This window comes from Alligator sinensis, unplaced genomic scaffold, assembly GCF_000455745.1.
Source record: "Alligator sinensis unplaced genomic scaffold, ASM45574v1 scaffold109_1, whole genome shotgun sequence".
Classification (NCBI taxonomy): domain Eukaryota; kingdom Metazoa; phylum Chordata; order Crocodylia; family Alligatoridae; genus Alligator; species Alligator sinensis.
In genome coordinates, this window is record NW_005841852.1 from 5,579,605 (window position 1) to 5,595,702 (window position 16,098).

The 16,098-nt window shown below is 37.8% G+C and overlaps 1 protein-coding gene across 1 annotated transcript in view; it reads right to left on the minus strand.

Moving 5' to 3' along the window:
- KCNMA1 (potassium calcium-activated channel subfamily M alpha 1) overlaps positions 1-16,098 on the minus strand; it is a 527,746-nt gene that overhangs the window by 391,293 nt on the left and 120,355 nt on the right. The window contains 1 exon segment of the mRNA XM_025212980.1: positions 205-298. Within this exon segment, the coding sequence (XP_025068765.1) occupies positions 205-298 (94 nt within the window).

Sequence of the window (16,098 nt, forward strand, 5' to 3'; positions counted from 1 at the left end):
GTTGGATGATCCCCTGTCGGGGGTCTTGGGAACCTAGCATTCATTCCTGCCTGTGGCAGGGGTCAGGCTAGATGATCTGTTCACATCCCTCCTGACCCTAGCTACTATGAAACTATGAAGAGTTAGGAAGTCAACAAATAGTATCCTAATACAATTATCACACTTCATCCTTTGCACACCCCCTACATAATCCGAAGTACTTACGCGCAAGCCAAAGTAGAGAAGGAAGAACACGTTGAAAGCCATGTCGATCTGTAATGTGAAATCTTTGTAGAAATTCTGGCAGGATTCTATTGGGCTATTTGAAAAAAAAAAAGAAATCAGAGTAAATGGGGGATCTCAGAGTTGCATTTTTTTCTGTTTTGTTTTTTTGATAAAAGCCTGAATTTTGAAAATGTCATTTTGTTTTCCAGTTCTCTTATGAAGTACAAGCAGGCATTTCCAACAGAACATTTCAATCATTTAGTTAGTTTTTCATTCATTCTTAATTTTCACCTGCTCAAATAAACGTCTGAAAATAAACATGCAGAGACCTTTAAGTAAGACAAGCAGGAGATTACCTTAGAATCCCTTAACCTCACATTAACCCTTAAAGAACTGACTTCTTTCTATTGGATATACAGCTATGATACTTTAGGAATAAAACCTAACTGACACATAGTTACAGTGAAATATTAAACATTTTAAATTCATGGCATAATGTAAAATCTTAAAAAACAAAGTTGCTTATGAATACTAAACCCATTAGCAACCCGAGGGACTTAGTCTTGGTAAGATTCCTTGTTTTTACAAGTCAGATTTTTTTTTAGATGGCCAGCTATGTACTTTATATACAGTACTACGAACTGAATAGAAAAGCAGCATAGCCCACTGGTAAAATTAAACAACAATTAAATGAATTGTGGGACTTGAAGCAGTACTCTAAGGGTTAATTTCTGCATGCAGGTTAATTAATTACCCTTCTAAAAGCAGCCATTGCAAATTCTAGCTTATCATTTTATGCTTTACTTAAGAGTGGATCAGATCCAAAGCATACTCTATACAAACTGGTACTTCAGTTTATATCTACCAACTATCAGTTCAAGGAGGAGACTTTTTCTGTCCATAATTAGTGATTTATTTGTGGTATTCCTAGCACAGATTGGGGAAGACACAGAAAGCAGCTGAAGTGGCAAACCAAGCATAATTAGCATGTCCCAAAATGGATAGCAAATGATCATTTAATCCTCATATCTACAGAAAGAGGAAGAACAGCTAGAAAGTTAAGATCATTCGGAAGCATGGAAACTCCACTTTTAGGACAGAAAGGAAAACATTTCCTCAACTTCCCCAGTGCAAATAAATCACTGAATGTAATACCAGTTAGTATAGCTGTAGCTCTGCAAATATGATGCTGAACTGCTCGACAAGCAAGGTTCTATGCATTATGAATGTCAGTAACCTAAGTTAAGGCATAAAGGAAATTACCTGGGCCACCAGGTCGTTACACATGCAGTCAGGTTTTCCATTCCTTGTATACATGTCAAACAAATTAAGTACAGCATGCCCTCTTGGTTACAAATGCATGGATGTTTACAGCAAAAGTCTCCCTGACATATAATAGCCTAGCATTTTAAGGAGCTTCTGTGCTGTAAGTAACTGTATTTAAAATGTGTATTAAGAAAAAAAAATACCACGATGCTCAAACTTGAATATTATGAAACGTACCACCTCTATAATAACCAAAGGAAAACTGATTTCAGGCACAAGAAACTAATGGAATTAAAGTAAGCAACTCACAATTTACACATACAGATTTAGTTTTTAATTTGTTGTGGTTTTTTTTTTAAAAGAAAGGTGGTTGTAGGCTGAGAACGAATATGCCCAGCTTCTTGCAGAGAATTCTTATGAGCAAAGGACTTTGATATAATAAGGTAAGCTACAAAACTTGAGTCATTGTGTACTGTAGCAACAAAAGTCACAGAAAGTACAACAGGAACGAATAAATGATGCTGCACCAAGATAAAGACTGAAAATCCCCACCCTCCCAGGTACATTTCTAAAAAATAAACTGCAAATGCACTGAAGTGAACGGAATTAAATAAGAGCAAACTGCGAGAAAATCCAATTTTACCGTCTTTCTTGACATTCAATGTTCATCAGGTCTGTAGAACAGGACAAACTAGTTGTATTCATGTATCTCAGGACCACTGTCCTTTCCAGTCATCCACAAGGTTTTACAAGTCTGCTTATGTACACCACGTCTTTTTTTCTTTGTATAGTGCTTAGCATGAATCACAAAATCCTGATTCAGGACTATGAGGACTATCTTACTAGAAATACCACCTTTACTTCTATTCATCATGCCTGTTCCTCATTTTGAGGAATATCACTCCTTAGCCCCAAAATTACTCATGCTGAATACAAATGTAGTGCTTTTGCATCAGAAATCCAGAATCATGTCACTGTAGAGAATGCTTTTGATATGGGGGGTGGTGAGGGAGGGGAGATTCCCCCCCAGCAATTTAAACTTCCTTAGGTCTGGGTCTTTGCCATCTATTGTGCTTCATGTTTGGACCATGAAAGATTGATACTTAATTACTCATAACACTCCTAACATGACCAAGTTCACTCCCAATACTGTAGAAAATACAATTTTACCAGAGGGGTTTTCCTCCCTATATCTATGAGCAAGATATATTTAATGAAAAAGTTTTGAAGAATTCATTAAGACTTCCAACTAGGGAAACCCATCTGGTAGCTGGGCTCAGAAACCCTAAAGAATCTTGGCAAATGACCCACCTCATTCCTTTCAAACTGATGAAACAACTCAACAAGCTATGAGATACATTTCAAATGTAATATTCTATGTACGTTGCACTGAAAATGTCTACCTACAGAAAGGGAACTGTGCACATTTGTCTTCATTCCAAATGGAAAATGAATCCCTAGGGCAAATGCTACATTCTCTTATTCTTAAGTAAAACAATTTAGCTCCTAGTGAGCTTCCCTCCTTGCTTGCCTAGATTCACACTTCCAGAAGGCAACACATTTTGTTAGAATTATTTATATTACCTCTCCTTAAAAATAGTAAGTGAAAATATATACAAATCATGCAGAACATTTTAAACATAACAGAATTCAAGGATGGATGACTTCATTTTCCATGATCCTCTGCTGGTGTAAACCAAAAGAAACTCCTTTTAAATCAATGGAATTTACACAACTAAAAATATGCTGAAATGGAAAATCATGTCCAGAGCAAGAACGTAACCACATCAAATATGGATGAATGTTGTCACTGTATTTGCAATATTTATTTTCTCCCCATAGGTCTATCATTGTTTTGCTAAACTGAAGATGATTTCAAGAAATCGGTAACACCAGAAGTAGCTGGTGGCTCATTACCTCTTCTAGGCAGACACACATAGCACCTACTTTATTTGATTTAACATAGGGACTTGTGAGTAATTTATCAAAATGATCCAACTGTCTTCCCTCCCACTCCCTTCCTGCTAAATTTAATAAACCAAGTGTACAAAAAATGCATGCAAGCCATATACTTAGTTTTGAGAAACTTAAGGACTTATGCAGCAAATTAGTGTTTGCATTTACCTGTACATTGATGCAACTGATTAAATTGTATTGTAATAATGATAATGAAAGATTAGCACAGCATTCAGACTGCAGAATTTGAAATGGAGATAAATACTTGATTTAACAGGCATGCACTATCCCTTTGATGAGTATTTTTGCTTTGCCTAAAATCCTTGTAATTGTTTTTAATCTAATAAGATTTTTGTCACACTAAATTATTTATTCTCTGTCGATATATATTTACAAACCTATGCACAGGTCTATTCAGAAACAGCCTAACAACAAACAAGGCAAGAAAACTGCCCAAAATGTTATGTCAGTTGGTGGAGGTATTATAACAAGGGGACTGAGAAACCTCAAATACCCACTGCAACAGATCACTTGACTACAGTTGCAATAAGTAAGAAGAACTAAAGTTAACCTTTTTTTAATTTACTTGCATAACAAGCTTGTGAAGTTCTTTATTTTTACCTCTTGTATTCATTTTGTTCTAATTTGGAAAGCCTTGTCAAGAGATTTTTACTTTGTGCTTGTTCCTTGACCACTTAGGTGGTGCTCCTGGGTTACAGAGTGCTAATTATGGGTAATAAATTGTCTGTGTTTAAAAGGCTTTCCAAAAGGTAGCTTCAGCTTGGAAATAAAGGTTTGTCTTCAATAGCAGCAGTAACATGGTCAAGCCAATATTCAACCTGATTACCTACATTTCAATGATTAATATTACTGATTATAAATTGAGCAAGAAATTGTTTATTTAACTAAAAGGATTCACATAGTCACGTGACAAGGCACAAAATGTAGACAGCTTTTGTCAGAGACAATTAAACCAGGGCATATCTACTTTTAGCCCTTCAAGCTCTGTTTTTCTATAATTACACAACTATTTAAGGGGAGAATGTTAATATGCCTTAACATACTAAATTGGACTAAGTATGATCCAACAGTATTCTTTATAGCCCTTTATAAGATTTTTTGTTTTTGAGGGAAAAGAAGTTGAGCAGGTTGCCTATTTTTAAAAATATTGTTTTAGCGATATAATGTTAACGTAAAACTATGTAAGGAGCCAGAATGTCATTTAAGGAGATGTTTATCTAAAGTAGAGTGCTTCCTCTTACTCTTATCCTAGGATAACCCACTCTTATCTCTTGATGAGAGAGACCAACTAGTAAAATTGTGAAAATAATAAAAATATCTCCAATAACAGGTACATGGACACACTATGCATTTATAAACATAGACATCTAGCAAGCATAACTTTAAAAAAATCAGGGTGAGACAATAAGAATGCAGTGTGTCAGACACCTATGGAGATAGATAAAGTAAATGGCAGAGATTCTTAAAAAAATAATCAAATGTCTTTCAGGTATTAATCATGTTATCTAGATAAAGCAAGAGTCCTTATTAGGATTCCTAAGAGTGTTTTACTTCAACACATGTATTGATCTGTTCTAAATGCAAGACACTTAGGTAAATGGCTCAGCTCAGAAGGCATCACTTCAAAGCATGACATCTATAGGCCTATTACTTTCTCCAGTGGCAAATGGCTTTTAATTACTTCTCTGCTGGTTGACATGGTATGGTCCAATAACCAAGAATGCCTCATTTCTAGTGGCTTTAGGCAGCATTGCAAATGACATACAGAAAAGATTTGTTTTCTCCCAGAGAGGAAGACCAGCCAGTTGCAACACAATAAATAGAGAAAAGGGTGTAGTAACCATACTGCTATCAAAGATGTGTTAGGATCTGAGAACTATGTAGTATCCCCAAAAACCGAGATCCAAGGAAAAACAACAAAATACTCTATGATTAAAAGTTTGGGGTTGTATATGTTAGGAGTGTGATTGTGTCTTCCCTTTTGAGATTACATATAATCTAGCTGCAGCAGAATTTTTCATCCTTCTAAGTATTCATTCTTGCTGTTTTAAATCTACAGACTCAGGACCAGACTGTAACCGATAATAGCATTATTTGTACTACCGCAGCATGAAGGAGCCATTGTCACAGATCCCAGGCACTGAACGAACAAACAGACAGACAAAGATACTCCAAGATTACATGAGTTCAACGGACAGACAAATGTGGCCCTGAGTTAAATGTACTTTCTTTCGGGCTGTATTACAAGGTACCTGTATACTTATAGTATTAATTTAATTTCTAAAAATAATTCAGTTTATGGAACTATCATTTAACCAAATGAGTCTGAGTACCCAATTAACTCAGGATGATACAGGAAAACCCTTCCAGCTGTATGCCCCCATGTTCCCAATTGTTGTCCCACTAAATTGGAATAGACAATCTCTTGAGATCCCTTCCAGCTTTACTAATCTATACATTTATTTAATTAATTAAATTCTATGAACATTTTGGAACAAAGACCAAGTTCCTTATATTTGCTTCATCCTTGCTTCTCACTTTACCACTGATGCTGAAAAGTCAGCACAGAGAGGAGGCAGAGAGAGAAGGAGTAATAAAAATAATAAAGCACATATAAGTTATTGCCAAAGGCTGCAGATTCTTTTTTCACACAACCTAATTTTGTCACAACAGCTGACCATGTCCCAGTTTTGCTTCCCATCTCACTTCCCTCTAGTCTTTTCAGAATATTTCCTTTGAAATATTGCTTACCTATCACTTGAACTTTGCTACTGTCCTTTTCATTTTTTTCCTGCTCCCTAGCACATCAAGGTTACATTTTTCTCCCCATAAAGATCACACAAAACTGTTCCTTCTCATCCTTTCTTTTTTTGGTTTCAGCTACCTCAGCACAACCAAAGCACATCTACCAGGTATTATTAAATTCTAACCATTTTTGACTAACTAACATCTTATGAACTACAACTCCTAAAGGCAGCTCATCAGTTCTTCAACAATGAACAAAAAAGGTGTAAGCTCTTCTCCTACTTGCCCTAACTAGAACAAGAAAAAAACAAAACAAAACACTGTCATTTTAAAGAAACTAATCCAAACCACTGAAGGTATGTCCAGCAACATAATTCAATAGATTTTGTTTGTGAAATCAGGGTCAGAATCATATAATTTTGTTCCATGGAATGTACAATTATGAAATGTACAATTATGAAAAACCTATGTTAAGGCCTAAATATATTGTAATTTATTCAAATAATTTACATTAATTTAGTAACTTAGCCTCAGTAGTGCATGCTGTTGCCCAAGTTCTATAAAAATCCAAATAACTGAAGAGGTAGAAGTCACTGATTAAGAACCTGGTGGTGTGATGAACCTGTAACCATAGTTTAATGACAGGAATAGCTGCTTCTGCAGGTACAGAGACATGTTGTTGGTTTTCTCTCTCTCAGAAACTGGTTTAAATCTGTAACAGAACAGAAGCTTAGTGCATATAAACCAATTTCAATATGGCTGAAACTGGTTTAATATAAACCTGATTGAATGTAGTATCAGACTTAACCAATTTGGGTCAAACTGTCCCAGACCCCTTCCTGGTTCAAGTTGAATCACAGTGCCCCAGCATCCCAGCATACTTTCCAGCCCTGGGCTGGGCTGGGCAGTCTGCTCCAGCAGAGAGGGATTGGGGAGCAGGTGAAGAGACTACCCCCCACCCCCGGCAAACCCTAGCTGGGGTCTAGGGCCAGGGAGGGGTGTTAAACTTCCCTTCCCCAAGTACAGAGTCACCCTGCCCAGCCCTGCCCAAAACTTACTGGTGGCTGTGACTGTGCACTACAAATCCCAGAGGCACCTGGAAGCAGGAAGAGGAAGTGATGAGCAACCCTGAAGAGTCTTGCTGCTGTAATTCTGGACTGCAAATCCCAGAGACCTCGGGGGCAGCAGGAAGAAGAAGTGAACACACGGCCCATGCTGACTACATGCCAGACAGTCATGCTCTAGAGTCCCCCAGCTTCTGGTCTGAGCCACTGCAGGTACGTGGCTACATTTCCTGAATCAAAAGTGAATGTCTGTCCAGTTGTTTCTCAGTTTGATCTCTACAGCTTTGACTAACCTGCAAAGACTGAAACGATTCAGCCTTGGGCTTTTTGACTGTCTGTACTTAGCCTTAAAGAACCAAATGTTAAGTGGGTCTGTTTCAGACTTCTGAATGGGAATATTATTCATGTGCTATACCAGTGGGTACATTTTGTCTTATTTATGTCAAGTTGTATTTTGTAGTCTTCCTTATCCTGCAGGGATGAGATGACAAGGTCGAACAGTCACAAACTCCTCTGTGACCGTTTCAGGCTGGACATAAGGAAGAACTTCTTTACTGTCCAAGCACCCAAGGTTTGTAATAGACTGCCACTGGAGGTGGTTCAAGCACCTACTCAGAATGCCTTCAAGAGACATTTGGATGTTTATCTTGCTGGGATCCTATGATCCCTGCTGACTTCCTACCCCTGGGGCAGGGGGCTAGACTCGATGATCTTCCAAGGTCCCTTCCAGCCCCAGTGTCTATGAAATCTATGAAAACAATGTAATTTCAATGTGAATTTGATCTCAGAGAATATTTAATCAATGTAAAATACACTTCAGAATATCTTTTGACAGCTAATATATGTATCCCAGTATAATCTTCCCTTAACATAAACTCTTTTATTTTTACCCCAGTTTATGTATAGCCTTACATTACTAAAACTTACTTGTTCTAACATAAAATTACCTCAGGCAAAAACATAAGTAAAATTACACTGATACAACCATCACTGGTGTATGTAGCTTATCCTGGGGTGGCCATTCACTAAAGGCAAACCAACTAGTTACTTGCTCCTTTCTCCTGAGTTTTCTTTCATGCGCAAGTTTTACATTGGTTTTACATTCATGTGAGTTGAAGCATTCCAGATTTGTACAATAATTACTGTGTCAGGTTTTAACTGAATTTCAGCTGTATAAATTAACCTAATATAAGCCATTGCAAATTGGCTATACTCAATAATGAAGTGATGGTATAAATAACACAGCTAGGAATGAATTGTTTACTAAATGGAATAAATCAGCAATAAGTCAAATGAAGTCAATTTATACAAATGTAAACCTTATTCATGTGTTTGGCTGAATTTGGCCATGTTAGTCAAGTATATGCTGCATTTTTCTTAGCTGGAACCTTGGTCCTCAGCTTGAAGAAGACAGCCCCAATCCTTTCTTAATACAAGTTTTCCATAGCATCATAAAAATCTCAGTACTTCTTCATAATAGTGTCTCTGTAAAATCCCAGCCAATATCTATCAAACATTCCAATAAACTAAGCAAGCAAGCAAACAACAAACCAAGACACCTCTCAGTCCATCAATTTAACTGTATTTAATTCTTACCATATCCACACTTTATTCTGGACTACGTAGCATTTGCAATTTGGAAACTCAAGGAAATATGCAAATTACAACTTCCTCAAATAAACAAATAAATAAGTAAGTATCACCATTTTTGAGAAAAACAATTTCTTAATTGCACCAAAGTGCATGAACAATCAGCTTTGGCTTACAAGCTATTGTTTGTATGCACACATAAATTAAGGGTTTTCATATGAAAGATTAAAAGTAGATTTCTGCAGACCAGATAACATGTCCATGTTTTTGACATTCTGACTTTTCAGCAATGTAGACGAAGACCCAGGCCAATATTTATAACCTTTCCAGAATAAAACACAAGTTATTCTTTTACTGCAAGGCAGGTAGGGAATGTACTCATCTTTGCAAAGCACACCACCGGATCTCGATAATTTTTAAGATGCTTCTATTTGAAAAATGTGGTTGAAATCTCATTGCTAAATTTCATTGCTAGCTGCAGGGAGTATACTGTTTTACCTTGTTATGGGTTTTCTTCTTGCTGTCATAATACATTTTCAGGTAATTTTTAGTGATAGGTAGTTTGGATATAATAGCAATTACAGGTTATTTTAATAAAATTATCTGAGCAATGAATACCATTCTAGAAGAATGATACCATGATAACTCATAGGGTCACATTCTTTGATATAATTGTGTGTGCAAGATAACTGCCATGTAAAATTGCTCTTTAATGTCATATTACTGCAATTAGCGATACATTTTCATTCTGACTGACAAACACTGAATATTAATCCACATTAGTTATTATTTTGATATTTCGGTTAATATCAAATGAACTGACTGCTATTCACAGACTTAACAGCAGAATCTGCTCTATTTCATAACCTATTTACTGAACCGGGCATGTTTGTCTTTTCATTTTAGTTATCCGTCCCTCTCCTCCTTGATTATGTTCCTTTATGGATTCTGGTTCCCTTTCCCTCAAATGTTCTCAAAATTTCTTCCTTTCATTCCTTTGCCTGTTGGTACATGGCAGGGATCCTAGAAATCCATTTGCCATGAAAAAACACAGAAGCTGCATTTTTATAGAGAATCTTAAGAATTGCTGGAAAAAAACACCTTACTAAAAAACTTACTGAAAACCAAATGCTGGCAGCCAGCAGTTCTCATAGCTGCTGCAGCAGCCTGCCGGGGGGAGAAGTAGCTGGCACACAGGGAAGCAGTCAAGATGGTGACAACCTCCTCCTCACTCCATCACTGATTGGTGAAGAGGGCTGCCTGTTGTATGGCCCTGCCCCCCCCCCCCCCCCACTAATCAGCAGCAAGGGACAGGGTCGCAAGAACAGTAGCCCTCTCAGCCAATCAGCGGCAAAGGGTAGGGATGTCCAAAGGGCAGCCCTCTCAGCCAATCAGCAGTGAGGGGCGGAGCCAGCACCAGGGCCCCTTGGGATTTTAATGTTTTGTGTGACAGAAAACTAGAATCCCTAGTTATAAGCAACTGAACTTAAAATCCTTTTATATCTTACTTATTACGGTTTATATTACTGTTACTCTTTAAGACACTCAGAAAAGACCATGCATCCAATTATACTTTCAGTTTTCATCAGCATGTCTTCTACTGCCAAAAAGTATGAGGACACATCTAGAATGTTTCACCTTGGTGTATCTGATGACTATTACTACGTTTGGTTACTGCCTCCACAGTCCCTCATGCTAATAATGATACCTAGATATTTTAGCATCCTTCTTTTTATAGGTAGAAGGCAAGGCAGGGTGGCACCATAAAGACTAATTGGTTCAGAAAGGCATAAACTTTCATAGGTGATAGACTACTTTGTTAAATGTTATTCAAAGTTGCATTTCTAAGGTGCTACTCTGACCTGCCTTCTACCTGACTTCAGGCTAACACAGCTAACTGCCTCTCTTTTCCTTTAATAGCATTCTTTGAAAAAATCACATGACCTCCATAATTTAAAAAATCCTTTGCCATCATTTGATTAAGAAGACTTAGTCTAAACTGAGCCTAATATTTTCGGCTGTTGTTAGACGTTACCTTTCCCATGTTAAATTATCTTAAGGCAGGAGTGTTCACGGGTTAAGGCAAGAGAAGACGAGCTAAGTGTCATCTGAGTGTCATCTGAGCATCTTAAAATTATGCCTCTTTGGGTGAGGATTATTTCCAGCTGGAGTTAGACATCTTGTGTTGCAATAACAGCAGGCTGCTCCACAGGACAAATACAAGCAATTTACAGTCCTTCAGCATCCCAGGATGCATCACTCCCAGCCCCCACTCGTCCCCCCCATCCCCCACATGTGAGCAATCTCTCATCCAGAACTCTACTGCCTGGGACTGACATAAACCTGGGCAACCATGAGTGAATGGGGAGTAAGGTGGTGGGCGAGAGGGGAGATGCTGGAGAGACAGAGAGCCAGGCAGCCATGGGACAGACTTGGAAGTTTCTAGTATAGCCCTATTCATCAGCCCTCCAGTGACAAGTCAGAGCTGTGCATGTTAGGACATTAACCCTTAATGTGAAATTGGTCAAAGCATGTGCTATTGTTAATACAACCTAACATTTCTTAGAATGTAAACATATTCCTTAGACTATGTAAACTGTAACATATAATGACACCCTCCTTGCCTGTTACAAAAACATGTTGTACCAATCTATTTCACAGAAACAAATAGAACAAATCTCCAACTCAACTTGATGACTATTTCCTTTTACTTCTATCGGTTTCTCCAAAATAAGTTTGTCAATGCTAATATTGTTCCTCATTAATGTACAATTATTTATATAGAAAACAACATTTTGATGGAGATATATGCTTAATACAGCTAGTTTTTACTAAATGGTAGTAAACCTACGGCTGAAGTACAGTAGTTCTCTAATGCAACAGAAAATTTACCTGAGCAAATTAGAGATGCGCCAATACATTGGTCCAAAATCAGATCGGTACTGATATAAAGAAAACTGGCTATATTGGATATTGGCCCGATGGGGCCAATAATTTGGCCGATAAACGCCCGTGCTGTGCATAGCTGCAGCAAGGAGCATAGCCGGCAGCTCAACGCCCCACCTCCACCTACGTGCTGGGAAGACCCAGGGCTGTGCCAGGCGACTGGAGGCAGCAGTGCTAGAAGCAGAACAGCAGCGAAATTTGGGGTGGATGCAGCATTCCCCCTGCACTGCTGGCACCCACTCCAACCCCACTGAGAAGAGCCCCATATAGCCCTGGCTGCAGCCCATCCTGCCCTGCCCTGTGCAAATCCAGGGGGCACATGCCCTTCCAGGGTGCAAGCAGTGGCAGGGGAACCCCGCCTCACTGTGAGCTGTGACTCTGGCCCCCCACCCACCACACCTGGGCAGTGCCTGCCCCTGCCCATGCCCCCTCCCACTCCCTCACCACAGAGGGCATTGATCTGCCCCCCCATACCCCTTCCCTCCCTCCTCCCCTTCCACCACACTGGACTTACCAGCTGGAGGCAGCTGTATTGGAAATCAGATTGGTATTAGCCAATTTGCCTCCTTAAATATCAGCTATCACTATCAGCCCCAAAAATCTATAGGTGCACCCCTAGAGCAAATAGCTTACATCAGTGGTAAAAATGCATTATTTTAGTACTGTGTTAGTCATTCTGCATTTTTGTCATCATTCTTGATGTGTGCACCTAAGACTTTTTCTACCCATAGAAATATTGACTGTCCATCTTGCATTAATTGGTACATCTTCTGAATTGCTGTTTGTTGTTGACTTTGCAGTTACATCTCACACTAAAAACTTCATGACTCCTTATGCCTTCAAACTGCACTTCTCCAAGAAATCTTTGTGAAACTACAGAATATGATATTGACAAGCAAACTTGTATAACCGTGGTCCCATCCCTTATTCCTGGAGGAAAACCTCATTGCCCTGTGGATACTGTTAACATTAAAGTTCCTCAGCATCCATTGATGTTTGATATTTTAACAAAATACTTGTACCACATTTAGTGTGCCCCACATCTCCCCAGTTCTGGGGAGCATACCATCTGTGGGACTCAATCATTCCAAACCCTAGTTATTACCAGGTGAATAATACTACTAGATAGATATCTAGATAAAGATCTCTCTCTCTCTCTCTCTGTATGTATGTATGTAGTATCATGATACTAGATAGACTGATGTAGTATCATTCACCTGGTAATAACTAGGGCTTGGAATGAATGCGTGGGGGGGGGGGTGTGTGTGTGTGTGTGTGTGTGTGTGTGTGTGTGTGTGTGTGTGAGATCCCAAGGATATTCTGGGCTTTATTCTGAGCTACACTTGTCCTAGGCAGAGAGACGCCCTGACTGTTTATCCTGATCCAACCCCCTCTTCCTCCTCGCACAACTATAAAGGGTCATCATCTGGTACTCTTGTTTGTCTTGGGCATCTCAGTATGGTTTGGTATAGTTGAATCTACTCCTGGGAACTTCAGGCTGACAGTAGAAAAACACCTGTAAGAATCATCTTTACTGTTTCCCTTGGCTTTCCGCTTTCATCCCTTTACCCATTTTATAGCACTGAACTAAATATTTATTCTTAGGGACAATACTTCAGAGTTGCTCCACCTGTGGGATCAGATTATATTCTAGTACTGCATTTAAAACAGGTAACTTTATTGCTCCTGGTCATAGCACTGGCTTTCTCTGGGACTACACACTTATAAAATGCAGATACTTTTCAACATTCAGAGAAAAGTTAAATTTGTCTTGCCTATGTATTTAAATATAATGAATAGTAATTTGAGAAAGTGAAACTCTTTGCATCTATTCACTTTTATGAGCTTTATAAAATACACTACAGATAAATTGCAAAGTGATTTTAGAATCATGCGACTTAATTCTCCTCCTCCTCCTCCTTTACAAACAGGAAAAAGAGCCTAGAATCAGAGGGACAAATACTAAATCTTAGTGATCTATTAAAACTGGAAGCCAAACTCTACTTTGAAGAAGCAGATTAATAATGTGAACACTTTTCACCAGTCATTTCATCTCTGTTACAGACTGGAATTATAGGATGACATCATTTTCAAGCAGTCATTTAAACACTTATCACAGAGGGCTCACTGTGTGAAACATAAGCTTAGTCCTTCTTTTCTAAAACTGGGAGTACTGAAGATTACCACTTAACATCCAACTTGGAAAGCAAAACAGGGAAACATAGTGATATAATAAAAAGTTTATAGAACTTCTTATCTGAAAATATAACAGGTAAGTGCTTTACAAACATTTATGAAGCTTCTCAATCCCCCTCTAAGGTAAGCAATTATTCTTCTTCAAACCATGTGAACAGGATGTGAGGCTAAGCGTCATCATACTATAAGTTACTGGCAGAGATATAAATAAAACCCTACTGATTCAGACTTCTTCAACATTGAAAGGAAGGACTTCATGTTATTCTACAGACCCATATCTGACCATTTCTGGAACAGTTCTGAGAAGGTGTTCTGTCTTACCTCAGAGAAGACCAATTGTGGCATCTTGAATATGGCCAAAATCAAGGACAAAAGCAATAGGGAAATCACAAGATAGCATGGGGAAAGGAGTCTATTATAGCTATTATATAATGTATATGATTTCTGTTATTTCTTTCATACATTTTTCTTTACATGAAGGTTCTTTATAGGGAGGTTCTTAAAAGATTTAAAGTATTTTTGGTTTTCCATGTATATTTCTATACTTAATTTTTATACCCTTATAATAAGCTAAAAAGAATATTAATAGCATACAAAGTTCTGTGTATGTGTGTATGGTTAAAATGCGTACCCTTCACATATCACAGTCTGTTAGAGAATAAGCAATCAGTTTTGGAAGGAAAAAAGTAGCATTTAACTCTGAATTCACACTGGACATATGATTTACCTAATTATATCTTCTAATCAATAGCACTAACAAACTGAGTTGAAAAGAGATGCCCAAACCAGTTTCCCAGTAGTGATACTCCATTATTCCAAGAACCAATATCATTAACATTAAATCACACACCTCCCAAGATAAAGATGTCTACCAGCACATCTACGAACAAGATAATGAGCAAAGTATTATTTAGGATATCCAAACAGTTTGTAAACGATTAAAATAGGGTTGCAATATTTTGTATCACATATCATTCAATATTTTTTGTAGTGTTTATTTATTTATTTTTTCTTAATTATTTCACAGATCAAATATAGGACACACAAAACTTCAAGTTTCACCTCAAAGCTTCAACTCTGGTAAGTACAGGTAATTCACAATTTGATAGTGCTACTGCTACTAAAGTTTTGTCATCATTGGGAAGCTTAACCTGTGCTTTGAACCCTATTAACATTAACTTAGCTGGTATCTTATAACAGGAAATACATAGTACCTTCTGCCTTGTTCCTCATGTTCCAACCCTACTGTGGTTGATATAGTCAACAAGTTGACTATATTATGTTGGACATTTCATGTTTCTACTAGTTTAGTCATATGAGCCATTCACACTAGATGCTTATATCCAAGGTATACTCAGTTTCTAAGGTCATGTTTTTAATTCTGGTTCATGCACTTAATGCTTAGACTGCATTCAGTGTATAAGCCATTAGGATGAGCACACTGGCATGCACAGGCAGTACACGAATAGAATATAATTAATCCCATAGACAACCGAAAAGGTGAAGTTGCATCATGCAATGAAACCACAGCTTGGCCTTGGCTGCCATGCAGAAAAAAACCTACATCAATGAGTCTGCAGTGCGGCTCCTAGGTAAGAGTTGATATGAAAGAGGTGGGTTATTTCAGCAATGAAGACACAGGCTGAAAATGTTTATACTACTGTAAACAAAATACTGTACATAGTACCAGCATTACACTCTAGAAACGAAAGTTATCTGGAGAAGGATGAGGTACTACTGGTTACATTGACAAGCCTGAAATCCAATCTATATTTTTTCTAAGCATTTTGCTATTTTAACAAAGCAAGCTTAATAGAGCTTTCAAAGCAAATCTTAAATTTCATGAAATGAGGTACAGTTCAAATAATGAGATACTAAATCTTACATCCATTCTGAAATTACAATGTAAGTGGGGAATAATTTTATCTAATAAATACATAATCATGGAGAGATGATTTTTCAATGAGGTGCACAAAACTTAAATCACACAACTTCCACTAATTTGAATACATAATGTATAGGACTGAACATATATTGGCAATATAAAGAAAGTATTAGGTATGAATGTTTTACTCAGCAATTTTTCTACTTCTCAATCAGAAAGCCACAT